We start from the raw sequence: 26,376 nt of genomic DNA, 5'->3' as shown, positions 1-26,376 counted from the left end.
GTGGCTGATCTTTTAGGAACCGTGTTTACACACCACTGTTCTCTTTTAGGTTTCCATGCAGCTGTCTAGACAATCAAAGTAAACACAGGACTTAAGCAACCAAGAGTATTCAAAGTGAGAAGTGGTGGAAGAACAGCAGGAGCAAAGGAAAGTACTGAGAATTTTAGATTGTCATGGTTTGTGATGTGTACACATGGGCCTTCCACACTGTTTGTAAGCATCACATGGTTATGTTCATATCATAGCTGCAGTAGAAGAGATTTCCAAACGATGAGACATTGATAAACCACAATTAAAATTGGATGTTTTTCAGCTGGAGGATGGCTAGAAGATACAAAAGAACACAAAATATTGAAAAGAAATAGAAAACATCATGTGAAAGCCCACAAACTCATAGAAAAACTCGAGGTTATCCTTGTAGACTACACAAGATATCACTCAAAAGAGCATGGCACAACAACAGAGATGCCCTCTTACAAATCAGAGAACACCCAAGACAATCCTGATTACTCTGTCTCTCCACCTTTGGCACACTTTCCAATAAAAGCAACAACTGAAATATGTTGGCAGGAGATTCCACATTTAATCAAAGGTGTAGCTATGGCGGCTGATCTTTGCCCCAAAATATAGCCAATATTTATGTCACCAATTTTGAATCTAAATTCATAGACTCTGCACAAAACCTTTTCAGATCGCACATAAAAAAATGGATGTGCTACTTTGATGATGTGGTCATGATATGGGAAGGGGGCCCACAAAATCGCATGATGTTCCTTAACTGGAACAACAACCAAAATGACAACCTCAAATTCACCATTGAACACAACAATGTCAATATGAACGTTCCTGACATCACTATGAAAGCAGAAGACAGCACACTATACATGACTCTATTTACCAAACCAATGTCCAGAAACACACTACTCAAGTATGACTGCCACCACCCACAAGCACTCAGACAATTGTCCATTTGGGGAGTTTCTGTGTCTATGATGGAATTTTTACAAAGACGACGGTTATTTTCTGGAAGCCTACAAACGCATAGAAGAACTGAAATATCGAGGCTGTCCACGTAGACTACCAAAAGATCACTCAAAAAAGCATTATACAACAGAGAGGTCCTCTTACAAATCAGAGAAAGCTCAAGACATCCCTGATTAGTCTGTCTCTCCACCTTTGGCATGCTCTTCGACAAAATAAAATAAAAAAAATTCAAACACTGGAATCTGTTGGCAGGAGGTACCACATTCAGTGAAAAAACAATGTTTGCATTCAAGAGAAACCCCAATCTTAGAGACTGACTTCTAAACGCATATGTTTAACAACTGCCCCAAACTATTCAACAGATCTTTAATTTACCAGCAATTTAGGGTCATTGCAAATTTTATAACTGCATAGCTTGCAGCACAACCAAAATGGTAAAAAGCTTCAACATGAATGGTCTTCAGTTCACCTTAAAACATTTCTCAAATTGCAATGCTACTAACATTATCTATTTCAAAGACGTCCCATGTGACATACCATACATAGGTAAAATTACACAACCAGTGAGAAAATGTATTGTCCAACACCAATCCAGAATACGATGCAAAGTAGAACATGCACCCTTGGTGGAACATATAAAGCAACTCTAAGCAATGAGAGAGGGACATTGCATAGTGGGTCATAGACACTATCAAACACACTGTAAGATTCCCCCAATGTCGATAGTCTGATTACAATAAAATAAAAACTTTGGATTTGGAAAGTAGACAGTGTAATGAAAAGCCTTAACATCTCTTTTGAATGGCAGACGTTACCAGTACTCTAAAAAACATATCCATGATTGATCTGTTATGTATTATGTGATCCAAATGTCACACTGTATACAGCAACATAACCTTACAATTGTTTATCAATCACATGATATACATATGTGTTAAAAATTCCAAATGTTACTCCGTATACGACTATGGAACCTATCCATTGGCTGTCAATCACTTTAATCATGAGATATATGTTCATTCCATACACAGGATGAGATAAATTGCATAATTTGTATTTGCAGTTTTTTGCATTGTTGTGTACAGATGTGCAGAATGGTATCTTGTAAATATCAGCAACATGCTGCTATAAACACTGTTCAGTGACTAATAAGAGCACTTATAATCAACAAATACATTGGTACTTTGTCACACTCTAGCACTTATATATCTCTTATGCTGTAGACTCAGGCACTGCTTTCAGTGGAGCCAAATTTGGTGCACTTCTACACAAGTCCCATGCTCTTATTTCATATAGCTATGCAACACCTCCAAGATGGCGGACCATGGTCAGCTGTCTAGTGGTGCAGCCGTCATATTGACATTCTCCCGCTCACGCAGCCTGTGTGCTAAAACACTGGTCCATCAAACCCACAGGAGTTTATCAGCGCTTCTGTCCAAGTAAGTTTATCAGGATGTGGTCCCCGTGTCAAGATGACATGAAAACCTGGAATTGTTTTTCCCATAAAAAAAATATAACATGTTCGTCAAGTATTTATTTGCACGACTACTTGTTTCTCAGCATTTCAGGAGATTCTTCTTCTTTGAAACGTTTTCTTCAGAAGTGCTGCAGTACTGCTGTAAGAATGATCCACAATGATTTTATTCTAACTTGGCCAGGTCCTCGACAATGCAAATCTCCCAGCAGTTACCAAAGCTGCATTTAACACGCCTTATTCTCCCTGTTTTCATGTGATGTGCTTTCCTTTGTGTTCCTCATAAAATGTGTATGTTTGTGTACAGCTTTTATTTCCAAAGACAAGATTATCGCATATTGGTACATCTGTGGATTTTAGTTCCAAAAAGTAATAGTGGTTCAGGGCTTTTCGCTTTTAAAACAAGCATTTTGCATGTGTGTGTGGACCTGTGGTTAATAATCATAGTAACCTTCCAATTATTTGATCCTTTTCAAGACAAAAAAGTTTAAATAGTGTCATTATCGGAACTACCTTTTTGGCAGGAGAAGCAGGATCTCACTTTGTCTCCTTGGTAGGTCAATGATTGTGGTATTGGGGACCATCCTGTACCTACATGAGTGATGCACATTTATCAGGCCCTTTCAGTGTCTAAGCCCAGATACTTAATGTGGGAATAGCATGCAACCACATTCCACTCTCTTTTAAACAGCAGCCGCTTGCACAATCAAATAGCCAACTGTGACAAAACGAGGGGATGTGAGAATTGTGATACAGTGCAATAAACCTTGTTGGGAGCAGAGTTCAGTCACTGGATGATTCTGTATTCCAGTGTTAGAATATACATTACTTTATGGAAGACTTGTGCATGAAAGTTGATGGTGTTGACCTAAGGCTAATAAGGATCCACTCAACATTAGGTTGAGAGAGGATTCGCTCCCAACATTTCAGTGATTGCAATTACGGTATTCTAGAAATGTGTCACAGGTCATTCTGAGCCACAGTTCCAATCCAGTGCTCCCATTGCATTCCAGACTCCCACTTCCTTTCCAAGGTGCGGCATTTCTTCTTTCTGCCAATTCTCACCATCCAGTTGCTTTATATTTAATCCCCTGAATGATTGGAGAGTACCCTTGACTTTTGTCTTTGAAATGCTACTTCTGCTACTGTTGAAGCACCACATTACATAGTGGTTTGCTTTTGGGTGTAGTCTGTTGTATAGCAGAATCCTGCCTGGATTTGTAGTGATCTTGTGGATCCCATGAAATCCACAATGCCCATTAGGATACAGACAACCTTGCTGATTCCATTCCTCTGGGGGCCGAGTAAGATGTCCACAACATGAACTAGAGTCCCTCCGCAATTGTGGCAGTTGCCAAATGGCCCGTAGAGGCAATTAATCCAGTTCTGACATGTAGCCTGATGCCATAAACTGGTGTTGAGGATGCCCAATGTAGCAAAGGTTGGAGGCGCCAAGAATTTGCTCCTGAGTACGCGTGTGAACTCCCGACACTCAGTGGCTTAGTTATAAATTATCCTCATTCTTCCAAAGTAGAGATGACAAATTTACTACAACTTGCTCCGGATGCCCTAGTTCATAATGCACTGATCAAGCCCTATAGAGACTGGAATGGGTGGGTATGTAGCCTAGTTCAGAATTTAAAATTTTGGCATTGGAAGTCCTAGGCTAATGAGTGTCTGCCTCAGGAGGTATTGACAATCTCCAACTCACATCAGGGTGCCATTCACTGAACGCCATATCAATGTAATTTGAAATTATGTATGGTCTTGAAAGGGAGTTCAGTTACTTTTCTTGTGATTTGGGCACTGCTTACTGTCGTAGTTTGCACTCTTGCTCTGGGCAAGACTGCTGGTTCGAGGATGACAGTAGTTATGTTTGTAGGTGACTATGCCTATCCTACAAGTTGCAACTGTAGTCCCAACCCTTCCGGCTCACTAGCAGTACCTCACCAACAACCCAAACAGTCAAAGGTGATTTGTGGCAGCCTTTACATATGGACTCAGAAGTGTGACATCTCAGGGAGTGTCGTGGTTAAACGGAGATTCCCCCTTTCTCACAGATATATCATGTCTCAACCAAACACAGGCAATAACGAAGATGCAGTAATGTTTCAATATTTTTATTTAATACAATACAGTAAATCGTATAGGCTGCAATGATTAAGATAATGAACAGTGCAAGAGATAGAATTGTAAAAACGAGGGTCATGATTATGAAGACCCCCACCATTTTGTATTAGCATAGAAGGACATAAAGTGTATCATATGTCAGTGTACCCTATCATAATAGGCCTACCCTTCTACATAGAGGAGAGCTGGGTATGTTGAACCTAATCTGCCAATGCCATGTCCCTGGAAGGAGCCCCCAACCCTGGTTACCTTGAATGAGGTTTCAAGCTCAGACTTTGGAAGAACACGAAGTCTGGATCCGCGTCAAGGCGACATGCAGCATCGATATCAGCGATGGTATCTGGTCGGAGTCCCTCTGATTATCTGTCTAAAGTGTGATGTATTTATACAGATCTACTTGGACCCCTGACGTAGGCAGTTCCAAAATAATAGATAACATAGCATGCTTGGGACGGTAATTTCTAATGAGAGCACCTATAGTTTGTTTGTCTTTGTTGCATGAGTTGACGCCATAGCACGGTGACACTGGTAATATAACTAAAGAAAAGATCCTAACTATAAACAAGGCAGCTATCTTAGAAGAATTAATTAAATAAATGGTCTAAGACAGAGCAAGCTAAGTAGGTTAAAAGCCACTAGGTGATAGGGGCACGAGCCTGCAAGCCAAAGGCTAAGCTTACTTCCGTTATCCCATTAAAACAAACTAGGATTCACTACATTACCTTTATCACTTTAAGTTAGCCACAGCCTAGTGCTACAGGCTTTCATTGAGGTTAATATTTCTATTATTTCAGCATATCGAAAAAGGCCTTTTAATTACCATTATTCAAACTATGCACTACTTGCATGTTTTACTTGTGATCAACATGCAAATATGCAGTTTCTTTCCTTCAGTTTTCCTTTTATAATAGCTATTTTGAAATGGGAAAGGAACTGAGAAGTGACCAGTATTATATCTTGCAATATTTTACACGTTTTGAACAGTCTTCACTAAAGGTATTAAACTTTCTATGAAGACCAGAAACTATGCAGCGCCATGCTTGTTTTCTTCATGTATCTTAACTCTGTTGCTCGGACTCCGTTTATTTAGTGTTATGGAGAATCATACAACTGTTATTTTGTTTTATGGCCATTACTTAATCTAAGATCACACTTACGTTTAATAAAGAATGTACAACTAAATTATTCCTTGCTCACCAATGAGTTGGTCAGACATTCCCATGATAAATGTGGTTTCATACTGTACTTATCCTTTTCATTTGTATCTACATTTATTTATAACGTGTCTGACCTATATGCATTTAAAATAATCATTTGTTAGGCTGATTGTCTCACTGTCTGTCTGAGAGGCTTAACAAGCATAGACTACACTACAGCTTTCCTAGATAAATACTTATTCAGTTATGTCATATGGGAGTTCAAGGATGTGGAATTCCTATCTCCCGACACCCAGGACATATTGTTTGGGGTCAAGTGCAACAAGTTTTCAAGTTTATTTTGGCCTTGGGACAAGTAGGCCCAACCCCCGCAGCACAAACCCTTTGGCTGCCAGTTTACAGAAAAGGGAACTGTCTGCAGTTGAGGTTATATATGTGTCTGGAGCTGGAGAAAACAGTAAGCAATAGTTCTGGGGCTGGAATGCCTTTGAGTTTGCAAACCCGCTAACCTGCATGTTTTAAGGATTTTCACCAGCTCTTCTCTAATCTTTTCCCTTAATGAGAAAGTTGGAAACTCACTCCTGACAAGGGTAGAAGTTCTTGCAGGGTTGGGAAGAAAGTGGTTGGAGGGAAAGTGAACTTGTAAACGCTCAATAGATTTTCCCATGAATAAATCTACACATGCATATTTGCTTGTGCTAAAATACAGTTCACAAATATTTTCTTGGAGTATTATTTCCTGTTCTACTTCTGTAAGTTCTTGTGAATTCATGAAAGCCTCTATGGGTGCACTTCTGTGACTTTCTTTAAGAATCGGGTCCCTAATTAGGTCTGGCGCTAACAATGACATTTTGTTTTTCATAAACTTTTAATTCTCTCTCTATCTGGTGGTTTTACTGTGAGTAATCACATTCTGCCCTTCCACAAGGAGCATACTGGCAAACAAACTAGTTTTGTTCAGTGCTAGGAACCACTGTGCAATCAGTGGTGTAACAAAACTGGATGGTGCCCCCTGCAAAGAACATGGAGGGACCCCCCCTCCAGACTCACTCCGGGCAGGTTCTGTGCTGAGTGGGCCCTGTGGAGGGGGCTGCAGGGCCTTTCTTAAGCCACTGGTGGCAATGTGCACTTTTTGAGACCAAAACATTTTTTTCCTTTTTGCCAGTGTTTGTTACAATGGTGAGGACCTGACAGCTCCCCCAAAAATAAAGTGTTACAAAAGCTATGTCAAAACAAGACAGGCATTGGCAAAACCAAAAGACTCACAAAAAAGGTCAGATCAGTTGGCTTTGCCAATGCTTGTTTATTTTCATGTTTCACATAATCCTTCCTGGATTGCTGTAGCACGTTCTTTGCAAAGCTGAGAACACTGCTGTTGCATCACAAGGATTAGAAGCCACATAGTGTCTAATTCTAAAATAAAATGTGTAGTAGTTTTTTTTAAATAGGTTTATTGTTTTTCTAAGTCATACAAGTAATACCCTTGCAGAGTGCACATATGCATTTGTTCACATACATATAACATATGGGACAGCGACCAGCATCCTATTGCAACAGTTCTTGCATCTGTCAAAGCGGTCAATATCAAACTGACTTTCTACTGTTGATGAACATCTTACTGCATATTTGCTGAAGTCCTACCCTTTATTAAAATAAATAAAATGTAAGTGAACCGTTCAGTTGTATTAACTGAACAGATGTCAGTTCTACCTTGCAGGAGTGTAATGCACACTCCTTTGGCACAGGTTGGAGGGATGGGTTGTGTTATACACCACTGCTACCTTGTCCTTTAACCTGCAGTCCGTGACCTTTCCAAAATATATTGTAAAAGTATTCAGGTTAGATGTTGTTTTCAGCGGGCATGAAGTACTGATAGAAATGTTTGTAGCTCTTCAGTTTGTTTCAGACACAGTATTGAATGAAGGTGGAGGTGATATACTTGAATTTGGACCTCCTCCTCCTCCTTCTTCTTGTTGGGCGAGCCACTGAAATCTTGCCTGGCTCTGCTCGAAGCCCTGTTGGAACCTCGGGCCCATAACGAGCCGAGCTTTCACGTGACTTTAGCCTGCCTCCCTTCCTGTACCGTAGATGTGGCAAAGGCCTGAGCAGTCGACTTTGGAACTCGAGTCTTGGAATGGCTTTGATTCGAGGCAAATACTTATAAACGAAGAATGTGTATAGTAAACGGTGCTCATCTAGAATGCTCCAATATCTTAGGCTCAAGTTTGTGGTATACTTAAAAAAAAAAAATGCACTAAGGTAAAAGGAAAGACAAATTTACTAGCTGATTTATGAAAGGGAAACCATAAAACCTGGATAAATTGCAACTTCCCGGCTTAAATTGTGTGGTCTTAAACAAATAGCTTATTTCACCAAAATTATTTTTTTCTTCATTATCACGCATAAAGACACTTTCAAATATGAGTTCAGACTAATTTGTAAACAAAACTACCACTTTTAATAAGTACTTCTCAGTGCAGTGCTATTATATACCCTATTAATGTCAACGTTTCCATATGTTAAGGAAATACATTTTTTAATTTTGACTAGACTTTATTATATTATGCGTGATATTTGTTGTATGTTTTACATAGCAGGTATATTCAGGGCTCGGCCCGTGCACGGGTTCCAAGATCAGAGCAGACCCTTTGCTCGGCGCTCTCTTTTGATTCGTTGGCTCGCCCATCTCTAGGTCTCCATTCCCTGTCCCCCCATCTGCACCTGTACCTCGGTCCCTCCTCTGCAGCTGTTTTCCTCACAAACGCACCAGTTCATTCCTTTTGAACTTAGGCGTGGCTGACCTGTGAAATATGTTAGGAAAGTGCTGTCCCAAAGGCACTGTTGCAGAGTAGGGGGGTGGACATGCCCGTACATTGTCTGCTGTTTCCTTACATCAGTAAAGGAACCTGATTGAATGGGCCCCACCCCCGTCACTCTGGAAACCATTGGGAGAGCCATTCTCCATCCAGTCGGAAGACTCGCCCAGAACATCCCATCCCGGATCATTAGCGCAGCCTCCTTGCAGAGATTCCCCGATGCGTGTTTCCACAGTAACTGGCTGTGCTGAAAACTCGTCCTCACTCGTGGGATCGCAGGCCTCGGATGGCGGCTACCTTGCGTCACCCCGGATCTATAAGAATGCACCAGGGTCATACCTTTGAGCGCACGGCTCTTTGATCCAGTGTGCTGTTAGTACATTTAAAGCATCGTGCATGCCCACAGGTAGTACACCAGCAGGCATCGAAAGGCTTAACTGCATTTGAAAAATGTACTTTCTTTTTTTCCTTACTCTTTATCATGCCGCAGCAGTGCGGGTTGTGTGCAGAAGGGCTCTGCAGGCAATGCTTTTGGCCGGTGTCTGTTCTTGCTGTGTCAGATGACTGCAACAAAGGCCTGGTGAGTACGTGTGTGCTTCTTAAAGAAAATACTACACAGGGTCCTGCCGGCAAGCGCTCTTCAGTTAATGCTCTACGAATACAGTTCGACACCAATCACCACACTTCGATAGAATTAGTGTTTTAGGCACCAGGTATTTATCAATTTTCAATTCAGTTGGCACAATGTGTTTTTCAGCTCTCTTTAGTAGCTTTCAATTCTTTCTTCACCCAAAGTAGCGTTTTTAAACCCGGGAGAAAGTATTTGTATTTGTGCAGAGGGCCAAGGCCCTTCTTGGAAGCCCGCTGGCGATGATGCTGATTGGCACCTGCGGAATACCAGGCCTGCTTAGTCTTGATTCCACCTCATGCACTTTTATTCCACTTTTTCGAATCACTCTCTGTTTATTTTTCAGCCCTGCTGTCTCCCTTTGTAGCTGTTTTACTATATTTATTTTCTCCCCTCTTGCGGCCTTTTCTTCAATAATTCATCGTTCCTAAAAATGAGTACCGCATTCACCACCTGCAATCTCGAACACAAATCTAGCGCCGTTTAGTTCATTCTTCTTTCTGAGAGCCTGTAATGCTTTCGTCTTCAGTTTGTGTAATCACCTGTTTTCTTCATGTCTTAAGTTAAGAGTGCCATTTTCTTTAACTGTGTCTGCACTTTTTGTTTGCTTTTTTTCCGACGTTCACTGTTTTTTTTCTGGTGAAATATTACTTATTGGTTGCAAGACCAGTTTCCATGTGGTGGTGAACGAGCTAACATGCAAATCTTCTGGTTTCTATACAAGCGGGAAAATAGGGCAAACGTGCTTTTTCTAACTCATCGAATTTGCAGGAAATAATTTTCTTCTTTTTCATCCTTCTTTTCATTTCACTTTTTTTTTATATATTTACCGATCAAGTGGAAGTAAATATGACTGTTAAATTTGGCATTTTTCCATAGTTGTCCTGCATGTATACAGTTTCCTAATATGTGTGTGTTTGCTTCGGACTAATGTACACATTAGGCAGCAGCACTGGCCTTAATGTTAAAAATAATTACCCATTCTGGCTACCCCTTTTCCTTTCTGGCAAATTGTTTTAACTTCTTGATACGTGTATATAAGAATAAAAGGAGTCCTCCTTTTATTCGGCAATATCCCTCATAGCCTCTGTTCAGTCCAGTTCACAGTGCTCTCACTCATAAGTACCAGTTTTGGATTAGCATCCTTTGAATGAACGTTTGAAGTGTATGTCCTGATAGGTTTGTCCTTTTAATAATATAAGTATCTTCGGGCAGTCGGTGGTGCTGCTGCTTTTTTGTACTTTGTAAGAACAAGAGGTCTATTGTCTTGTGCAGTGGCGTAAGTGAGAGCTTTATTAATAACTAATGCATTGCTGATATGTATGGAGAATTTGTCATTCGTATGGCTAAGTTGATAGGAACTTAACTGAGTATATTGGGAGGAACAACGTTGGATAAGAAGAGTCTTTGGTAATTCTTCAAACGACCGCTTAGCGTAACCAATAATAAGAATAGGCAGGGTGGTGCAAAAACTCTTCTGCACTAAGTAAAGTGTTATTTTAATGTTTTCTTTCCATTACCCAAAATGTCAACCCGACTACCTTCGTAGTTCTAGGGATACCCTGGTGTCATCGTAGTTGGTACCGTAGAGGCGGCATCTACTGTGTCCTTGAATCGAACATGATGACACAGGCTACATGAGAATGAAGGAGGCACTAGAGTGGATGGAGTGCCGGAGGTTGTGGAGGTTGGTGCTGTGAGCAAAGTGCCAACGTGGAGGGATGCTTAATGTGAACCCATTGCAAGTCTTTATCGATAATCGGGCTGATTCTTAGTGGATCCTAACATGGCCTCCTGCAGATATACAAATTGGACAACAATTCTTCAATTACATCACTTAATATTAACAGGAAGTCACTGCTTAACCACACTATATGGTAATAAATCAGAATGTGCGATGCTGTCCATAAATAACTTTCTTAAGGGTTTTTGGAATCATGCAGTCATTGCATAGAGATTTGAAAGGGGCTCTATGGTTTGTGGGTAATAATGAAAGCACCGCTAGAATGTGCCTGTACGGTGGGTGATGGATCTATACGTTTCTGAGTGGAAGTTTCAAATTTCGAATTTGGTGAACATTTATGAAAATAGGGTGGCCAATTCTTTGTTGCCCACTAATTGTCACAAATTAAATATTTCAATTGCCCATAGTGCTACAGTTAAGCTGAACATGTTAAGATGGAACTGTAGCCATTTATTTACATTTTACATTTTTTAGCCATCACAAGTGCTTTTGTAGGCCGGGTAACTCTAAACATCCCTGAAACCTCTTACCCAGAAATTATAATTCTGGGGTGATTTTTTTTTTTAGGAGAAACCAGGAAGCGCATTCTTAGAGATTAAAAAGCTCCAATCACAAAGCCACTTGCTTTCACGCTGGTCAAGGCTGGACTTCTTGTTTGAGGAATATAAACATAAGCTGTGGAAAGACTCCACTGCCCCTGTAGCTACAGCACCAGGACAGAAGAATAGATGTATCCATGTCAGAGCTGCACCATTGTTGGAAAGGGGCTGTACACACTTAGCAGGATTCCGACGGTTACCAGGAAAGAGGTCTCACCTGCCTGCAAGGACCATCGTGCACCAGAAAAGAGGTTACACCAGCCTGCATACAGCATGTGCCAGAACAGGGAAGGAGTTGTATCTTTTTGACAGGAGCCCACCCATAGAAGCCGCATCAGCCTGCAAGGTGCTCATACATTACCCGAATCGCAGTTGCACCAGCTTGCTATGAGCTCATCCTTAAACAGCAAAGAGGCTGCAGTCGTAAGTAAACAATTGCTGCTTGAAGACGATGGTGGCAAGTGGCCCTGTGACTGGATCTTATAAAGCGTTTTCTTGCAAAGGCCAAACATGAAAGGCCCTGTGAAGGTTTCTGTAGGTGGCCAATCCAAACAACCATTACATCTCCTTACATTTATTTTGAATGCCTACATTTGAGTATATCAGAAGTTTGGAGTTGTCATGGATTTTGTTGGTAGTGCAGAGAGAGAGAGATTTTCTTCTGGGGCTAGTCTTTGATTTAGCATATGTGAGAATATCAGAAAATAAAAAACTCAAAAATATGGATTTTTTAAAGAAAAAGATTAACTTTTTTGCCCTTGGCAAGTAATGGGTACTTTTTCTTCATGGCTATTCTTATGTAGTGAAGAAAGATGAGTCTGGAAGCCTCGGTTAGCTTCGAGGGGCAGAGAGGGATGAAGGTTAAACAGTGGATTTTTAAGAAAACAAGAAATTATTTTAACGCTTCTCATTCCTTATAGATGAGCACTGAGTAAGACCTTTGTCCCAAAGTAAAGTAAAATTAATGGATTTGAATTAAGAAAGTCTACACTATGCTCTAGAGTCTATTACAGCGATTGTGTTTGTAAACATTTGTGTGAATATCGTGCTTGTGAACGGTGCCGAATGACAGACCTGGAAACTGAAGCCCTGCGTTTATCCACAGATGAGGTACAGCACAGACAGTGGCAGTACAGACTTCCTCACATTTCCCTGCCAGTGCGTCTCAACTCATCTTTCCAAGGACAACCTCCAGTGGGTGAGAGGGTTGTTCAGTTTCTTCTTTGTTGAAATGTGTTTGTTGGTGGTACATGTCCGTTGTAAAAAGTGTGCACAGGTTTTGTATCTTGATAGAGTGTCAGATAGGTGGAGCATCGCTCCGATGACCATATGGTTGTTTGGTTCTCTGTTAACTACTACGTAGAAAGTTGCCGGTTGTGGTGGTGGACGTGACTCAAGCATTTCACCTGCATATGGGTGATACTGTCCACCTCCTAGTTCTACTCAACCCCCTTAGCTGTCAAGCAGTCATGGGTTTTCTAAGTTTTCCTAGACCTACAGGTCAACAGACCCGTGCCTCTGCAACTCTACCAGTGGTACAGTTTGTAATTATAGCCTTATCTTACAAACTGTTTTCTAAATAAAACTGAAAAGCCACCCTCAAGCTATAAGCCACAAGCCACAAGTCAGGCAGTTAATACAAAACTGGATTAATTTGCATTTACAAATTATTAATGTTCTTAAAGAATTGTAAGGCACGTAACCTTGAAAATTATGTAATCCACCGGCTTGGGCCATCAAGTTGGGGGAAATAGAAAATGCATTGTTACCTTCCCTGTGAATTGGATGCAGTCTGCTAATTAACCTCTATATGCATGTTTGTAACATATTTTCGTATTTGCATGCTTCTGTCTTTGTGAATTCTCCCAGCACAATGTACTATTGTAATATGATTAAACTATGTGCAAAGTCCTGCTCCTTCTCAAGGTAAGTGGCGGAGCTATTCAGTAGCAGCAAATTTAAGTTTGGCATTTACCTTAGATTAACTTTTATTTTTAAATATGTTGTCTTAACAACGCAAGCTCTACCCAGCTGGGTTTTAGAGCTATGTTGACTATAGGTGTGAACAACACAGAAATCAACCAATGACTTTCTTTTTGTCATAGGCTATAGGAATAGAAGTGTTGTATTGCAAACCTTAGTAGCTGTGGATGTTGCAGTTCAGTTCTCATTAAACTATGTGATCAGTCATTTCAAATGTTTTGCAGAAAATGGGTGCCATTTTTTACGGTAAGAAAGAATTGATTTTTTTTCTCAGTGGGCAGGCAACAGGGTGTTGCCAAAGTGTTCTCTAAACCTATGTTGGTACTAAGTGAATTCACTTGTGCTGGCAGTCCGGACTTCACTTAGGCTCTGTGTGATCTGGTGTATGCCCACCTCATGCCATTGGGACGGAGTAAGAGACCCTGCTTTGATCATCACAAGCTCGTGGGAAAGGAGTAGGAGGCCGGCAAGGGAGTGGGATACGAGTGGGACACCCCGCTATCTTGATGACCTGTCAGCAGGACAGGAGAGGGAGACCCCGCTGGCTTCATCACAAGACAGTGGGACAGGAGTTTGATACCTCATTGCCTATGGCCCACACTGTGTATCCTACAGGTCCTCAGTCATCTCTTGACATCCTTGGACAGATGGATACAAATTCACTAGGGGATAGCCACCAATCCTCCAGTGTGAACTTCTTCCCCAGAGCCAGCTAAGATTAATCAGCCCTAAACGAAAATATTTTGATAAATAGGGAAAGACTTTGGCCTGGATTATAGCCTGGGAGCAATGGAAAATCCTCTAATTGTCTGTATTACTGAATTTGGAGGAGAATCATCTTGAGGAATTTCCTCCAAACAGACTTTATGGTCGAGGGAATTCTGCCAGCGGATTCACTTTTGAATTTACCACTTTCTCCACATATTGGAAGATTTTCTGTTACTGACCTACTCTTAACCAGCTCTTGGGTCTAAATGAGAGGAATTAGCAGATCAGATTAGCACCATGAAGTGCTGGAAAAAAAAGAGTTCAGCTGATCCTCCTTTCATCCTTCTGGTGGTGGCCGCGCTGCATTTGCTTCTGTTCCCCATGTGAAGTATTGACCCATTTTCCTCCACCTGTTGCAGAATATTGTTTTGAATGTTCACTCTCGCGCTGTGGGTTTGTTTACTCATTGTTTTAAAGAAAACAATACGAATTACTTTAAGACCTTAACTGAAGTGCAGGCCTTTTACCCTCGTGCCCTCGTGTACCCTTTTTCAGCCCTGTCTCTTTGCATGTATCCAGTGCAGTAAGTCCTTACCTTTGAAACGCATCATGGTAAGTGTGTTGCATGTTTTAGGCATTCCTCAACTCAAGACTTTTGTGCTTTAACTCACTGGCAGTCAGGAAACATGCTGAAATTGATGCTCTGTATCAGCCTCTGTCTATACTGAATGTGAAGCATTTTAAGTATGTACATGTGTAGAGCTACGATAGGTCCAGTACACTGGGGCCCAGAGCCCTGAGGGTCCCATGGAACCCTTATAAGGCTATATTTTACTTCCCCAGCAGCAAGAGATGGGGCAGTTTTCCTTACTTGCGCTTTAACTCAGTTGTAGTCAGGAAACATGCTGAAATTGTTGCTCAGTGTCAGCCATTGCCAATACTGAAATGTGAAGTATTTTTAGGTATGTATAGGGGGATAGCTACGATATGTGTAGCAGGTGCACACCACTGGGGCCCAGATCCCTGAAGGCCATTGTACCCTTATAAGGCGCTATTTTACTTCCCCAACAGCAAGCATTGGGGCCATTTTCCTTGATTGCAACAGGGCCTCTGGCATACTTGCTACGCTACTGAGAGTTTGTATGGGAAAATCAACAATGTATCTAGCTCCTACCGTCAGTGGCTTTGAATTGGACGCTTCTGTCGATTGATCAAACAATCAAGGTCTTTCAGACTAGTTCGCACATTGCTGTCAGGCTATCTTCTGTGTTTTTGATTCTTATTTATTCAACAGTAATGCAAATTTGCTAATGATAATACTATATTTCGCCACTGATTCATGAAGTAGTAAAGTTTGGTATTCATTTAAAAATAATAGTGGTTGATAAATGTTTGAAAAACCACTAAAAATGATGTTGTCAAAGATTTCTTGAATGTTGCACCCCCAAGCAAAATCCTAATACCGTAATTCACACTGACCCATAACTAAAGAACTAATGTTGAAAATGCATGTGCCCAAAAATGAAAATATGGCTTTGCATGAATGGTGAATCCTATGCGTTGATTAGTGGAATGTTATTGTGATACAGGAGGGTTGTGTTCTCAAGGTTAATATCACACCAAAGAGTGCTAATAATGCAGACATGAGTTGTGTTGTCGAGGCAAAGCCATCTTAGTTGTTAATTGAAAAAGCAACCAAGTGTGAGTCGTCTGCTGAATTTGCTTTTCATGAACAGCAGAGTGCTCTCAGCGTTTTTCTGCTAGACTCTCTTCAAAGAAGAAATGTAACTCCTATATACATATATGTAACTCATATATATATTTGTGCCAGCTAGTCCATTCAAACTGATGTGTGGTATATATTTATATATATATTTTCAGGCTTAGAATGCCACATTAATTATGAAACCGGAAGTAACTCTGGGTAGTTCCCAAATTTTAGGTAGAGAGCTACTCCTTTGTATGGAACACTGTACAACACCGCTGGCACTTTAAACAGCTCACCGCAAATTTCTGTTTTTCCAGTAGCTTTTTTTCTCCGCTTAAAAATGAGACTTTTGATATGAGCAGTTTTACAGTGTAGATTGTGTTGTAGAGTTCCATATTAACGTGCTGCTCTCCACCTAAAACGTGGGAATTATTCAGTTTTTTTACACATTCATACACACACACACTCTCCAGCTGTACGTAAGTTTTCCCAAAGAACACACACTACCATGTCTAGGAGCGTGAAAGACAAGACATCTCTATCCAATGATGTACAACAATCTTGCAGGTATTCCAGCATAACGCAGTTCAACCCACCCTGGCTCTTTATCACATAGTAATAACTGATGGTTAGTTGCTTTTAAACGTAAGAGCTCCTAAGCAGAAAGAAAAAAACTGTATGTGGACTTTGGTATTGGTGAAACCAAATACTGTGCAATGATAACGGTGTATATTTATGTGATAAGCTTTAGGCATAAAGAACTTTATAACAAGTGTACAATGGTGGATAAGGACGAGTGACCACTAAGAACATGCACACACAAGCAATTAATTATGGTGGTTGTGGTCACAGCACCAATTTAAAACATACAAATTGTACATTTGAGCAGCTTGGATAATTGGTAGTTGACTTATACCGGAGTGAAAATAATTGCATGCATGTACCACCTGGCAGTGTATTTCACTGAGTTTTTAAGTCAACTGTACTGAATGCTCCTTGTTTGTTTGCAAAGTATTTGGTTTCACCGATTCTAAAGTCAACTTAGAGTCTTTACTTTCTGTTTCGGAACTCTTACATTTAAACGCAACTGACCATCTCTAATTAGCATGTGATCAAGCCCCAGTGCGTGGTTGAAACATGTGATTTTGGACTGCTTGCCAATAATAAAAGATTGTTGTACATCATCGGATGGAGTTGGATAGTCTTTCATGCTCCTTGATGTGAGAGTGTGTCCCCTTTGGAAATATTAAACAGTTGATGCCAGTAATATGAGCCCCGACCTGTGAGGCAGGGCATTCTCTGCATCACAGTGTGGAGAGGTGTGATATATCTACTTGTGTGGTTCTAGTTAAAACCCAGTTTCCATAGACAGAGTGTTTTATGTTTTGCCTATAACTTTGGCGCCACTTTAAGAAACTTCACAACATTTTTAAAACTTTTACTTTGGTCAGTTCAGCTGCTGTCTTGGGAGTTTTGGGGTGATCCATCAAGCAGGGGCTGAGAAAAAGGGGGGCCCAAAAAGCATTTTCCCCATTCATTTTTCCATTGGGTTTTTAGACACGCCTACAGCCTAAACTGCTGAACAGAATTAAACCAAATTTGGCAGAAAGCTAGATCAGTACTGTTCCCCAGATTACGCTTTTTGTGGTTTGGTGTATATACGTTCAGTAGTTTTGGAATAATTTAAGGCCAAAAAATATAGATATATAGAGGATCGCAGATCCGGACCTGCGGATCTGGGTTCCGGATCTGCGACTCCAGGGGAAATGCAAGGCCTTGATTGGCTGGCCGTAACCTAACAGAAAAGTTACGGCTGCCATTTTGTTTGTCGCATCTGCTCAAGGTGGGAAACGTATAGTGCAAAAACATAAGGGGTCAGGATACAGATATCCTGACCCCATAGACATATAGGGGGTCTCTTAGGGACCCCTTGTGGGCAACAAATTGCCCAATTATTTTTTCCCCATCAGATCAGTAGATCCATGGGTGGATCCACAGAACTGTGAATCCCCTGGTGGGTCCGTATTTCAAGAGAAAAATTGAAGGGGAAAAAAAACACTCGCTGCATCCAACCTCATGCTGCCTGTCTGCAGCTTGGGTTTGGGTGCATGCAGGAGGGTTGGCTGCTGTTTACACCTGTGCGTTCTTAAAAAAAAAAACACATGGAAATTAACTGAAAAAAGCAAAGGTTACAGGGACGTTATAATTGGGTTCTGAATTTCCTCGCACAAAACCATAGACATTCAGCAGTTATGGGTAACTAGAGTAACTATAACTTGTGCCCTAAGATAATTATAACTTGCACCTTCGCAATGCATAGCTAATTACTCCACATATTACATAATTGATGACACCTTCTATGGCATCATTGATATTATTACTGCTGCATTTGTAATAAAATTATTGATGAGAAAACTGTACATGGGGGGGGACAAGTTATAGTTACCTTGCGGAATGAGTTATAATTACTTGAGTTAACCATAACTATACCTGCTTGTTGCCATGCTTTGTGCAAGAAATTCAGAACCTAACTATAACGTCCCTGTAACCTTTGTTTTTTTTCAGTGACGATATACATATATATGTATCCACACACATACACTTTCTAAGCTATTTTAGCACTGAATACATACTTTGGAAAATGTTTAATGTCCAATCTAATCTTAGCTCCTAGATCTTTTACTTTGACCAAGCTAGTCCCAAGAAATCGTCCCCTTCTTGTGATGATGCGCCGCCTACTCTGGTTGGAAGTCTTTGAGTGTTGTTAAAACCTTTTGAGCTGCCACATGCCTAGAGTAATTACTGAAAATCATCCTGGAATTTGGTGGACTCATAATGTCCAGATATATTAAGCCATCCGCGTGACCTCCAGAGACCAAGAGTGCCCGTGTTTTCCAAACAGGACAGTGTGGGCGGCATTTGTTAAGGCCTAAACTGCAGGCTGCCTAATGTGCTGTACTAGCCTAAATCATGGTGGCTGGATGTCTCCGTCCCATCGAAACACCTCATTTTTAGGCCATGGTTTCCATTTACTAAGTCAGTGCTTTGTGTGAGCTGGGGGTCTTACTTTGAGTAAGCCGTTCCACTCAAACTAATGTGCATGATGGAAATGATGTGTAAAGGGAAAGCCCAGCATTGGGAAGGTGCAGTTGAAGCATCACAGACAGGTTAAGTCACCATTCCTTTCCCAGTAGAAGCTGCCAGTGAACTGACTTCGGTGCGAAGTATGGGGAAGTAGCTGGGAAACGCACAGCTTTGCAGCGCTACATTTAACTCATGGACAACTACTTTGCACAGCCAACTTGTAGCACTTTTGTGATAGCGGCGACTAGGCCACTGCTGTGTTACCATTCGCCTTATACTGTTAGACAATGATTGGGGTGGCGGGGGGGGGGGGGGGGGGGGGGATAAGGGTGATTGCAGCACCTGCCTTACCGTACCAGAAAGTAATACCTGGAAATAAAACGCCCCGACAGTTTAGTTCACAGCTGTGCAAAGAATGTTGTTATCCAGACCACTGCTGATCTTTGTCTAGAAGAGGGAATCAGCGCATTATCGAGTTTCTATAATTATTCTATAGACGTCTTCAGGTATGTCAGCTGTAAAGCACTTCACAGATGGTAGATCACCGCCCATCCATTATTTATGACCTCCTCTCGGTAATGGACTTGGACCACTAAAAGGGAAGATGGAAAGTACTGCGAAGCATCCCTCCGAGATGTCGAATAAAGCTCCCTGGTTCTGTTTATCTATGCGCCGATATTTTTTTTCTTTCTGCAGAACATTTTGCTTCAGACAGATTCCGATTATAGATTCCTTTGCGTTTGTTGCTGGTGGTTTTTTTTTCGCCTCTCCTCGCATCCGCTTCCCTAATGCATTTTCTTGTTCTGAGAGACTGGCACATATTTATTAGTGTGGGTGCGGAGGGCTTTTCTGGGAATATCAGCAGGTGCACACAGCATGCACGCTGGTGCGTCAGCCGAGGGCATTCTAGTTACTCAGCAACCAATCGGGTCTCTGTGTCTTGCGCGTGGTTTCCTTTTAGTTTGAAACGATTGCTTGTATTTCTGTAGCAGAACCATCTGCTTTTTAAAACAATGATTTTGCTTTGGTAGCACATCATAACTTTTTTTTTGTTTTAGAAGGGCCGTGCCCCTGCTTTGCAAAGGTCACTTGCATCCTGCGCTTGGCCCTTTGGCCCAGGGGACATCAGTTAAAGAGCCTGAGCAGTTAGTTACAAGTAACATTTACACACCCAGATCAATGCTTATCCTCCCTGGTAGAGGTTTTTCAGCTTTTCTAAACACATCAGCGATATTCAAAACTAGCCTGCATTTAGCAGTTACTGCCGTTTTGGCCACTTCCCAGGACCTCATGAATGATTTCCATGTATAACATTCATTCAGAAAGTTGTTTCTGCCTCTGCCCGATACAGAATACTGTGTCCAACTGACTGGGATGTTGCAAATCTACGGCTTTCTTGGTCATTTGTTCATTCCCAGAAGTTACACACTTATTTTGGGAGTTTAGCAAAGTTCTATATGCAGTTTTTCTTGCAAGCGTGGGTTAGCAGTGGGGCAGCTGCAGCAGTGTAGGGTTGGAGTCCATTCAGCAAAGGGGAGACCCCAAACCGTTGCTCTTTGCGAAACAAGTTAAATTATAGGCGTCATTTTAAAAGTTTAGTTTTCAGGTTCTTTCCAATGCTCATGTAATTTGCTTCTTACCCAAGACTGGGCTCAGAACTCTTACAATTTTTTCCATTATTTCTCCCGTTTGATAGCTCAGTGGGGGATCAGTTGAGGAGGTGATGATTGTCAGGTTGTGCGTGGACCACAGAAGGTGCCAATTTCTCAAGGTACTGTCTGCCCCACCAGGCAATCTTTGCACACAGTGCAGAGAATCTTGATTCTAATTGTCACCACTCTACTGGGAACAGGTAAGCGTTTTCAAGGAAGGTTTGATGTGGGCTGTCCTTCATAGGAGGAGGAAGGTACAGCTGCTCAGTGAGCTGTAGAACACAATTAGATCTTTTTCTTTGCTCTCATTCAGAGGTTTGCCATCCTCTTGCTCACCTGTATCCGTATCGGTGCAACATAAAATACTGTTTTTCTTGGAAGCAAATTCAAGCCACATTTGCCTTCCTGAGCTGTGCTTATCACTCGGATAAAATGAACTGGCTGACTGATCCATTCATTAACTTCACACAAAAAAAACAAGAATAGAATGAAGAAGTTTCTTCCGGCCTTGAGAACATCCACAACCAAAGTACATTTTGTGGCTACAACTCTTGCTATAGAACACCACAAAGCAATAGGTAAAAAGGTCAACTCTGCTTACAAAAATAATTCCAAAACGCAAAAATGTGCCCCCAAAATGTACCTCCATTGACTAGTCACTCAGTATGCTTTTTTCCAGTCCCTTTAGCTGCTAAACCATTTCATCCAATCAGCTGTGCGTTTTCTCCCTCCTAAGAAAAAATACAATTGGATCGTCATTCAACAGGAGCCCAAGGCCCCCAGCAGTTGACTGGCTAACCAATGACTCACATATTTGAAATCACATCCATATCTTCTGTCTCAGCTTAGAAATATCTTGGGCAACCCTACCCCTGATCTTTGAGCTGCAAGGGTAGGCCAGCGAAGAAAATGTGCACAATTTAACTCTTTAGTTTGAGATAGATTGAGAAACACATACTCAGGTTTGCAAATGCTGAAACTATTTGGGCTAGATTAGCAAAGGTTCTGGAAGGGTGTTGGACACGTGATGAGGGAAAACAGGATAAATTTTAAGTTTGACTTACAAATAACTGTGGGACAGTCTTTGCCCTGGTTTCTTTTCTTGAAAAAGTCCTATAGTATTTGCCCGCTAAAGTGCTTATTTCATCATCAGGCAATTTAATGGTTCGGTTTCATTCCAGACTGACCTATCAGTGTCTTCCCACTATTCAGACGTTTAAAATGTGTTTGCTTTATTGTGTTTCGTTACCTTGAGAGAGAATGTAGCAAGGCATATGTATTCCTTACACTCACACTTTTTTGAGAATTCATCAAAGGAGTTTAGAGATTTGCTCATCTGAGGCAAGCACTTGATAATCAGCTTCTAACAGTAATTTGCCGCTTTTGTGTTAGTGTTGTGGGTTACTTTGCAACATTTCCAGAGTCTGGAAATTATTAAATCTGTATGATGCACTACAGGGTTGAGTTGAGACACTCATTCAAGCTTGTCTTCTAGTACTCCTAAACCATGAATTAAGCTTTATATGTGGTAGACCACAAGGACCTACAATACTGTGCTGTGAAGAGATCTGAGTGGTGGGATTCCACCTCCTGGCGAGAAAATACTGCTACTAAAACGAAGAGGTTTATTTTATTTGAGTCCTTCCTCGATTCAAGTCAGTCTGTCATTGTATTAGTCCGCCCTCAACAAGATCATAAAAAATGCCACCTCCTCTGCCTCCTTTATATCTCTCACCTACTTTGACAATGCACTGCGCCACACTATATCGTCAGCATGTAAGCTTGATAAGTGGAGCCTCCGTAGTTCTTGCAAAACATGGATGGCATGAGCTTTATCATACTTATTCACGCCGGAAACAGAACTATTGTTTCTCAAATACAGCACTTGTCCTTGTCTTCCTTTCCTCCCATGAGCAGTCTTCTATATCAGACTTCAAAGGCTAAACCTGAGCCTAATCCCTGTATGTGGTTGGTCGACAAATCAGTCATCCAACGAGACAAAACTCACCTTTCGCCAAGCCTCTGAGTAACACAGAAATAACATAAACCACTATGTCCTTGGACGTTCAGTTTGGTAAGCTAAAATCTACTCTGTTTCTCCAGGAAGTTCTTCATCTCCATTGTGATGAGTAATTTTCAATTTAGGGAATAACTACCCCAGGGGAAACCACTAAGTTTCAAGAAAGATCAAATATGAAGCTGCTCTCACCCGCTTGATGCCACTTCTTCAGCCAAGAAGCAGCTTGCAGTCCTTAACTATGTATGTTCTTCATGCTTCCATACTTTAATTTTATGGTAATTTCCTAGTTCCTCAAGTGCCTTGGTTCTTCTGACAATAGTTATGTTACCTCTTAACGAAATATGATTCTGCATCATATTTTTCCCATCATATGACATAAGAGCGGTTTACTCCCCTCATTTCCGTGATGTACACCTCTGTTGTTCCCTCCTCACTACGTTTTTCAAGTTCATCATCTCTAGTCTGGTTTTTGATTTGTCGTGACTTGCTTCTGTTCAAATAATGATCACATTAGATTGTACTTGCCCATCAACACACCACTCTCCCCAGTCTGGTGCTTCAGAGATATTTGCCTGCATTTCAGAAGTTTGTACAATGTAGAAATTATTGCCTTACAAATAAATTTGGTCCGATAGTCACGTAAACTATATGAAAACAGTAATTTCACTCAGCTGCTTTTGGCCATGATGCATTGACATTCATAGAGGTTCAACATCTCTATGCTAGTGGGTTGCAAGTCAGCACCTTATACAAGGTGGCTCAAAGAAATGTGTTCTTTAAAGGCTTTAACTGCACTCGTTCTTAGGAATAAACCAAATTGTTAAATGTGATTTGTTTTCATTACTATTTAGCGCATTAAACCTTAAAAGTTACTTTTCGTGAAACTCGGCATGTTAAAGTATCATGCTGGTCTTTTCAGTATTTCCTGTGATTTAGCTGTGCTCAAGTCTAGCTACTGGGAAAGTGAAATATCTCATTGTACGGGATATTGTGCAAAACATACCTTTGAAACCCTTTCCTCACAGTCACTGCTGTGAAAGCAGCGAGGAAAGGGGGCACGAATGGGGTTCCTTTCTGGTGTAATAACAATTGGACAAATAATTCCTGCAAGTCTTTCGGTGTTATGGGATTGCCACTAATGTGCGATGTACTGGGAAGGGAGTGGCATCCTTATGGGAAAGTACATTGAAATGGACATTAAATGTATATATGTTACAAATATAACACCGCCGAGCTGGAATACTTTCTTGCACCAAAAACCCTAAAGGGGGTAGTGAACAGCACTCTTTTGGTGGGTACCTGAAGTGGTCCCTGTGTCATGCTGGCACAAAGTACATAACACATATTGTTTGTTGTATCTTGTGGTCCACAGGTGTTTTTTCCTTTGAATAGATCTGTACCCAGACACATTCTCTCGCTCACACACACACACTCTACTACCATTCAGCCAGTGGAACATTCAACCCATTGAAGAAGGACTAAACGCTTCAGAGTACTTTGCATGCTCACTCCTACCCAACATTTAACCTAATGACATGCCAAATAGTTATATCACCATTAGGTGTATTTTCTTCACCAGCAAACAAATGTCAGAATTTGACTGTTTGTCTATTTCCTAAAAACTGCGATCGGTTCTTTTATCCATGAACAGGTGTAAAGGTTTTGTATGGTACTCCAGTTCAATTTTCAAGAGTTGCAATGTGGTATATCCTGACATCAAATGTTGTTTAAGTCTTGCCTAATTGTACACTTGGTTGCTGGTTTCAAACCATGTCCTTTTCCCATTAATATTGCTTCTCTATGTTATATCCTTTGTCACAAAGGAGTGGCCTGTCAGTCTAAGGACGTGGGTTGCATATTCCAAGCAAAGGGGCTTGAATACGATATCTGTTGGGCTTTGCATCCCCTCCGGTATGTCTGCCTCTTCTTCCATTCGACTTCTAATGCTGAAAGCATGTGGACCTTTGGTTGTAAAGATTTGATCTTCATACTTCTAGTCAGTCTGTTCGGTTTCACTGCCCCTTTACTGATCAACTTTATTACCCTTCTTGAAAGATGGCACTCAAAAAGTGTGCCAGCCGAGGACTCCAGTGGGAGCACAAGAAGCAATGCATGTCATAGTATGATTGAGCCATCTCAGGTTCTGTTGTCAGGATCATAACATTTCCCTTTGCCTACCCATAATTCAGTTTGAAATATCTAGAGTGTTGGAGAAAGCAGATATGCTTTTTAATCATGCTGTGATTGGAGTGGGTAGTCGCAGCAGACCAGCTTAAGCCCTTGTACTAGTAGTGAGGTGCCTGGTATTCTTGGTTTTTAATAGCATTGGTTGAACCGGTTTTGCTGTTAACAACGAATGCTAGAAAAGTTCACCAGTCTACAATAACATTGTTGTGATGGCAAGGGCCAGTCTTGCATCCCTTTAAGCCAGTGTTCTGCGTGATGGATTTGTATGCTGAAGGTCACTTCTTTGGTCAAGTGTTGGAAACATGCAGGATTTTTCCTACGTTGGTGGGTATGTGCCAGGCTCCAACCAGAGCTACCCATTTAGCAGTTTAAAACTTTAGCTAATGAGATGAGGGTTCTCAGCCATTTTAGTCACATATGCTAAACCAGTATTGGTTATGATCATGCACTTTGAGCAAGCTAATGGAAATAGTTCTTTACGAGGACCACTGTTCATAGGAAACCGTTTAGAAATGCTGTTTTCCTCAATAATTCAGTAAGTGCAGATGGTGCAGTCACCTAGCCTATATTCTATGCATGCCAGACGCAAGCTTATCCAAGGGCATCTCCCACGATTAAACTGTGCTGGAGTAGTTTTAGAAAATACTTGAATGTCTCGAGAAGAACTCTATCAAGGCTGTTGGAGAATTGTCAGCATTGGTTGTAGAAGGCTTCTCACTTTCATGTCCCTCACTGCACCTTACTACTGTCTCTTTTTTACTGAGCAGATGGGGTGCCTGGTTGACAAGTGCCAGAGTTACATCACTTGCCGCTTAATATAAATTGATTGGCAGCCTTTCATGCAAGTAAGCATTACATATTGCTTTTTGCCTGCCAGTACGATATGCTTGTGACCTGCTATGCAGGCACGAGTGTATCATACTGACAGGCTCTCCTTTATCATCAAGTACTTTTAGCTTTCATAAGCACATCCATGTCATGAATTCTCCTCGGCACCTTAGCTAGTTCAGCTTGTCAGTCTCTGCTGCTGTTGTCTTTTATTTTCTGCACAAGGCTTGAAAGCTCAAGATGTTACTGGTGGTGTGCTCCCTCTCTGTGGTTTGGACTTGACACAGCAAAGTAATTTAAGTTGTTGCCAGTGGTTCTGCTGGACAGACCAGAAGTGGCCTTTACCTCAACCTGATTTAGCTCAAGAGAAGTGAACTGAGGTTCTCTGTGTGTGGATTGAAGGCTTCACCAGGTCCCACAGTTTTAAATGGCCTCCTTCCTTTCAACTAAACTCTCAATGAGGTGACGAAAAAGTTTGAACGAAGCAAAATAAGTTTCACAGCCTCTTGGCTAACGCTCCTGATGTAAAAATCCTTTATGACCCCGCTCTTTCCCAAATTGATTTTGAGCCGCCATGTGTGACTGTGGGATCACCGGACCTTGTGCAGTGAGTGACAGCATTGCCTATTCCTCGGCTTTTTCTGATTTGCTACTTCTGCTGGGTTCGGCATGGC

At 41.3% G+C, this 26,376-nt stretch overlaps 1 protein-coding gene across 8 annotated transcripts in view; it reads left to right on the top strand.

The window, feature by feature from the left end:
* Positions 1–26,376, top strand: part of DIP2C (disco interacting protein 2 homolog C) — a 1,002,241-nt gene that overhangs the window by 241,259 nt on the left and 734,606 nt on the right. For 6 of the 8 annotated variants that reach the window (XM_069211176.1, XM_069211177.1, XM_069211172.1 and 3 more), the window contains exon 2: positions 12,638–12,730. The exons of the other annotated variants lie outside the window; for them this stretch is intronic. In XM_069211176.1, the coding sequence (XP_069067277.1) occupies positions 12,638–12,730 (93 nt within the window). The remainder of the gene's footprint in view (positions 1–12,637; positions 12,731–26,376) is intronic. 8 annotated transcript variants of the gene reach the window in all.

This window comes from Pleurodeles waltl, chromosome 10, assembly GCF_031143425.1.
Source record: "Pleurodeles waltl isolate 20211129_DDA chromosome 10, aPleWal1.hap1.20221129, whole genome shotgun sequence".
Taxonomy (NCBI): domain Eukaryota; kingdom Metazoa; phylum Chordata; class Amphibia; order Caudata; family Salamandridae; genus Pleurodeles; species Pleurodeles waltl.
The sequence above is the reverse complement of the archived record's forward strand: the minus strand, read 5'-3'. Positions and strand labels throughout refer to the sequence as shown.